We start from the raw sequence: 6,073 nt of genomic DNA, 5'->3' as shown, positions 1-6,073 counted from the left end.
GAACGTTGAAGGTCCAAAAAGCACATAAAGGCAGCATAAAGGTAATCCATACGATTCCAGTGGTTAAATCCATGTCTTAAGAAGCAATATGATAGGTGGGGGTAAGAAACAGATCAATATTTAAGTCCTTTTTACTATAAATCTCCACTTTCACTTACACAATTTTTCACATTCTAAAAGTGAAAGTTTTATAGTAAAGAATTATTGAAATATTGATCCGTTTCTCACTCTAAATAATTGCATCACTTCGGAAGACATGGATTAAACCACAGGAGATGTGTGGATTACTTTTATTCTGCCTTTATGTGATTTTTGGAGTTTCAAAAGGTCTGGCCACCATTCACATGAATTGAATGGACCTACAGAGATATTCTTTTAAAAATGTTCATTTGTGTTCAGCAGAAGAAAGAAAGTCTTGGCATGAAAGTGTGTAAATGAGAGAATTTTCAATCTAATCCCTGGGAACTACTTGGTGATGGTCAGGAAGTTTATTTCATTTCTGTTTAAATGAGTACTTAAACTGAAAATCTGTGTGCCCCTATTCTTTCATGGCCTGCTACTCCACCAAGTCTGTTAAAAACTACAAATTATTGGCAAACAGAAACAATTAATGACTTCAATATGAGTGCATGCAATTGTGCTCATCTCCAAAATGCTGCGAGAGCATTTAGTGGGCATAAATTAAATTCCTTCTAGTTAAGCATGTACTTCTTGAAGGCAGTGCAATGCTGATCAACATACTGTAAACAAAAGACAACACACTGTTTTATATTCCTAATTGGTTTTATTAAAAAGTGGGCATATTATCAATAAAATGACAACCGTGAGGACTCAATATATGGTCAAAAACAAATCATGTCATGTAGAACACTCAAACAAACAGACAGCACATCCACCAACCATGCTTCTGTACACTGAAATAAGATAATAACTAAAGATATTAAAAACATACAGTATATCTTGACAAAGTAAACACTCTTGTGTGCAGATGTGTAGAGGTAGCTTCATTACTTAACAGGAAATGAGGTCATGAGGGAGTTGTTGGGGTCTTTTCTACATCATTTTCTCCTTTGGCAGCTAAGTGGCGAGCCCTCTCCTCATTCAAACTCTTGACCAGACCCAATACTTCCGGGTGATGGAACCTGCCTGTGATCAAAGGGAAAAATACACTGGTGTTTTATGGCAGTAAAAAGTGGATGTTGTGAAAGTGTATTTTTTTACTGGTTTCAGCTAGCAAAGCTCTATTCTTTTCTATCTAGATCTATTTACTAAACTTAAATTGGTTTAATATATTACATAAATATTTGCAAAGAATAGTGTTATTAAAAGTGTAGTTCACCCAAAAATGAAAGTGTTGTCATCACTTACTTACCCTCATGGCATTCCAGATGCGTATGACTCCAGTGGTTAAATACATATCTTTAAAAGCGATATGATGGATATGGGTGAAAAACAGATCAACATTTAAGTCCTTTTACTATATATTTGCTTCCCTGCCCAGTAGGTGATGATATCCACGAAAAATGTGAATCATCAAAAACAAAAGAAAAAGAATGTTGACGTGAAAGTGAAGATTTACAGTAAAAAGGACTGAATTGTTTATCTGTTTCTCACCCACACCTATCATATCGCTTCTGAAGATATGGATTTAACCACTGGAGTCTTATGGATTAATTTCATGCTGCCTTTATATGCTTTTTGGCATTCAAAGTTCTGCCCACCATTCACTTGCATTGTATGGACAAAGCTGAGATATTTTTCTAAAATCTTTGTTTGTGTTTAGCAGAAGAACGTAATTCACACACATGTGGGATGGCATAAGTGTGAGTAAATAATGAGAGAATTTTCATTTTGTGTGACCTATCCCTTTAAAGGAATAGTTCACCCAAACATGAAAAGCTTTGATGTCACTGACAACACAACACCATAGGATTTTGTAACTGAACTCGATGCACCAGTTAGAATATGTGGGACAGAGAATGAGATTTGAAAGTCACAGCGGATATTCAGTGGATAATAACCACATTTTTGGTCTCTTCCTCACACATATCTATCTTATGTCTTAGGAAGAGCTGGAATATAGCACTCAAGTTGTATTGACTGCTTTTATGGTCTTTTTGGAGCTTGACAGCTGTGGTCCCTATAAACTGCCAATGTATGGAAAAAAACCTGGTGAAGATTCTTCAAAAAAATCTTCTGTGTTCCACGAAAATTACAGTATATAGGATTGGAATGACATGGTGAAGAGTAAATCTCAAGGTGAACTCTGGGTGAATAATGTTAATTGTACTTCACTATTTTGTATTAAATATTTTCTTTACATATTTTCTATTCATATTTATGAACCCAATTATTAAAAGGTACTTAAAGGAATAGTTTACCCAAAAAAGTAAATTCTCAGCATTTGCCATCCCAGATGTGTATGACTTTTTTCTTCTGCAGACCACAAATTAAAATTTTTATAAGAATACCTCAGCTCTGTATGTCCACACAATGCAAGTGAATGGGTGCCAAAATTGTGATGCTCCAAAAGGCAGCATAAAAGTAATCCATAAAACTCGAGTGGTTAAATCCATATCTTCAGAAGCGATATGATAGGTGTGGGTGAGAAACAGATCAATATTTAAGTCCATTTGTGCTAGAAATTCTTCTCCCTGTCCAGTAGGTGGCGATACGCACAAAGAATGTGAACCTCCAAAAACAAAAGAAGAATAAAGTTAAAGTGGAAACTGACACAGCAAGGAAGAGATATAGTAAAAAAAGATACTAAAATATTAATCGGTTTCTCACCCACACCTATCAAATCACTTCTGAAGACATGGATTTAACAACAGGAGCCATATAGATTACTTTTATGCTGACCTATGTGATTTTCGGAGCTTCAAAATTTTGGCATCCATTCAATTGCATTGTATTTAAAAATCTTCATTTGTAATCTGCTGAAGAAAGAAAGTCATACACATGTGGGGTGGCATGAGGGTGAGTAAATGATGAGAGAATTTTCATTTTTGAGTGAACTATCACTTTAACATGTAAAAGTCTCATAAATTTGGATTTGAATAATTGATTTGGCAATAAAGTGTGACCCAGTTAGATACTGAGCTTGTATAAGTCTATGTATTAGTGATCAAACCTTCAGTGGAGGTGAAGAACTCCTGCAGTCTTCCAGGCTTTCCCTCTAACTCCTCATACTCATGAGCTTGTATTATCATTTCCAGCTGGTCAAATTCCTTCACTAGTTTGGCCTCGGGACTGGACTGCATCTCATACTCCTGCGAGTGATGCAAACCAGTTTACTATGCTCAGTTTTCATGCCAAAAACCACAAAGATTAACTCAAAACTTGGTACAGTTGTTTTGTTTTGGATCATCTCACCTCCCATAAATTATAAATCTCTTTACGCAAGCCATCTTCTAACAGTCCTGTGATGTGCACCATTGCTTCCTAAGAGAAGGATGCTCAGTGTTAATGTGTACAAACAAACACAGAATTATTTCAAATTTAAAATGAAACTGTTACAAACCACCACACCTTTTCTCTTCTGTGTTTCTCTGCTTTACTAACGTTGTCTGCTGGGGCAATGTCTCCCACAATACACTCAGCCAAATCATGAACTAAAGCCAGCTTCATACATCTGGAACAAAAAGAGCTGATAAAGTCTGTGACTATATCTAAAGTAAATTCACTATAGGACTGCATCTAAATGAACTTGCAAACTTGCATTTTGTTTATATTAAATGCAACAATATATATAAATTAAATAAATAAAAAAAAAAATAAAATTAAGCCTACTCCTACCGTTCTTTGTTGACACTGTGGTCCTGTATGGTTAAGGCCATCATTGACATTCTGTACATATGATCAGACACACTCTCAGGCTTTTTGATATTTCTGTACACCCATCCTGTGCGCGGTACGCGCTGTAACAAAGGCAGACGTTATTATTAGGTAAAGGCAAACATTAATAATAATAATAATAATTATAAGGGTTTCACTCACTTTAAGCTGTCCGACAAGTTTCATGAATTGTAACATGTTGTCCATTCCGCTAATCCAGCCAAAAAGGCGTGGACGTCAGCGACCCGGTAGTAAAAACGTGTATTGCCTGCTGTAATGACAGGCAGAATCCTCCAGATGGCGACAGAATACAAGGAAGCTACACTGGTCAAGCAAATGTCTGTGAGTACTTCCAAAACAATTCTAAAAACGAATGATAAAGTAGGAGAACATCCCTAAATGTATAAACAGAAAAACACGATGCTTATTTTTTTTTTTAAACATTAATATACTTCATTACTTTTTGTTTATATGCCAAATACAATAGTAGATGCATAAAAGTGGTTCTTTATGAAGGCGTTCAAAATGCTTCTCAGTGGTGTGACGTTAGTTTAGATGTGAAGTTATCGAATAGTACTTATGTTATATGTAATATGTTATAATAATGGCCACTCGTTTGAGTCGGTTCTTTTAGACAAACGAGTTAGCAAAACTATCTGTGTTGGTTCACGGTTCACTCTGAATCATTCAGACAACGCACTCGAAAACTGATTTGTATGGAGTTGTTTCTTTTCACCCACACAGTCAAACAGTTAAGACAATTCTAGAACAAATGAGCACTGGATGTATGAACTGGAATTAATGAAGCCACACCATCCTGCACCCTATTGACCGTTGGCCAGCGACAAAGAATGTCTGTACGACTGTAATGCAGGTAAAGACATTTTTCAACCAAAAGTGTATCAAAACAGAACATGAAATCACTAAGTACCAAAAGTACCATGCCATTACCATGGCTTGACATTAAATGTACTGCAGTACTATGATATTCCTTAAAGTGCCTTGGGGTACAATTTAAATAGACCATGGTATAAATCAAAGTACCATCCATCTGATACTACCACAGCACCATGTTCATGCCATCACTGGTCACGTGTGCAGTCTGAGTACTTTGGTAGGTTTTTTCATGTGTACTATGGAAGATAATTAATTTTGTTGGCTTGTCAAAGCCAACATATTTAATTATCTTCCATACTGTTTCAACATACAACATTATTCCACAAAATGTATTTAGGTTTTTTTTTTTTCTTTCCCCAAATTCCTAAGGTCCATCCACCAAACTTGGCACAGATCTTCAGACTGTTCTAACTTGGGTTGCTGTATATTTTCTAACTGATCAGACATATGGTTTTCGCACAGTGGTTGATCAAACATAGGAAAAATCCTATCCACCTTTTTCCTGGGGGTCTTACTGGGGAAACGAATGTGGGTGGGACTTCCGCCCGAAGTCATTCTACAGCATTCCCTAGCTCTGGCTGCAGTCATTTTAAGACCCTGTTTACAGCTGGTAATAAGACGCATTTTGGATGATCCGATCGCAAAGTTCAGTGCTAAATATAGCTGTAAACTGGGTGCAAAATGTTTTGTGATTGGATCACAAAAAACACATACAGAGGTAGTTAAAAACCACATCGCATTTGAGGTTTAAAACGGCAACCTGATGCGTCCCGGACAGCAACAAACACCACCTCTCACCAGTCAATCACCCGCCGAACAAATGTATAAACTTACGTGCGGATTTAAAAGGAAATAACCAACCGATCGGAAAACTTGAAAAAGCGATTACATACCCAAGTTTGAGAACTTCACAGCTCTTCCTCAGTGTGTCTGTCTGATTTGAACATGCAAGGTGACAAGATGACAAGTGCACACATCTGAAGCTGAACTAACAGAGGTCCTCCACTCAAACAACCAAAAATTTTGCTCGAAATGTTGCGTTTGTGCTTAGATTAAATCTCAACTGCATCTGGGAGAAACAACGCACCGGTTATGTTTGCGCTTTCTTTGTCTTTATGACTTTTTTGCAGTTTATTATCATTCAGTAACACACTGATATGTTGACTGATGTATGTCCTCGCGAAATCATAAATGCTCTCCTCAAAATCCCAACACGACAACGAAAGAATGAATGGACGTACGCCGCAACAACAACTGTTTACTTGATAACGCAAGTAATGCCCATATTTCTCGCTAAGCATCACGGGACATAGGAAAAAGGTGGATAGACTTACATTGA

At 36.7% G+C, this 6,073-nt stretch overlaps 1 protein-coding gene across 1 annotated transcript; it reads right to left on the bottom strand.

Annotated features, from left to right (window-relative positions):
* Positions 1-83: 83 nt before the first annotated feature.
* On the bottom strand, positions 84-4,185 carry LOC127456683 (5'-deoxynucleotidase HDDC2). The gene is made up of 6 exons (XM_051725153.1): positions 4,000-4,185; positions 3,799-3,920; positions 3,532-3,634; positions 3,376-3,444; positions 3,134-3,272; positions 84-1,146 (listed from the first exon to the last, which is right to left on the bottom strand). Exons 1-6 carry the CDS (start codon positions 4,042-4,044, stop codon positions 1,028-1,030), a joined length of 597 nt encoding a protein of 198 aa, XP_051581113.1. The 5' UTR covers positions 4,045-4,185; the 3' UTR covers positions 84-1,027.
* Between the last annotated feature and the right edge of the window lie 1,888 nt (positions 4,186-6,073).

Source organism: Myxocyprinus asiaticus, chromosome 19 (assembly GCF_019703515.2).
Source record: "Myxocyprinus asiaticus isolate MX2 ecotype Aquarium Trade chromosome 19, UBuf_Myxa_2, whole genome shotgun sequence".
Classification (NCBI taxonomy): Eukaryota; Metazoa; Chordata; class Actinopteri; order Cypriniformes; family Catostomidae; genus Myxocyprinus; species Myxocyprinus asiaticus.
This window is presented reverse-complemented; position numbering and strand designations above follow the sequence as displayed.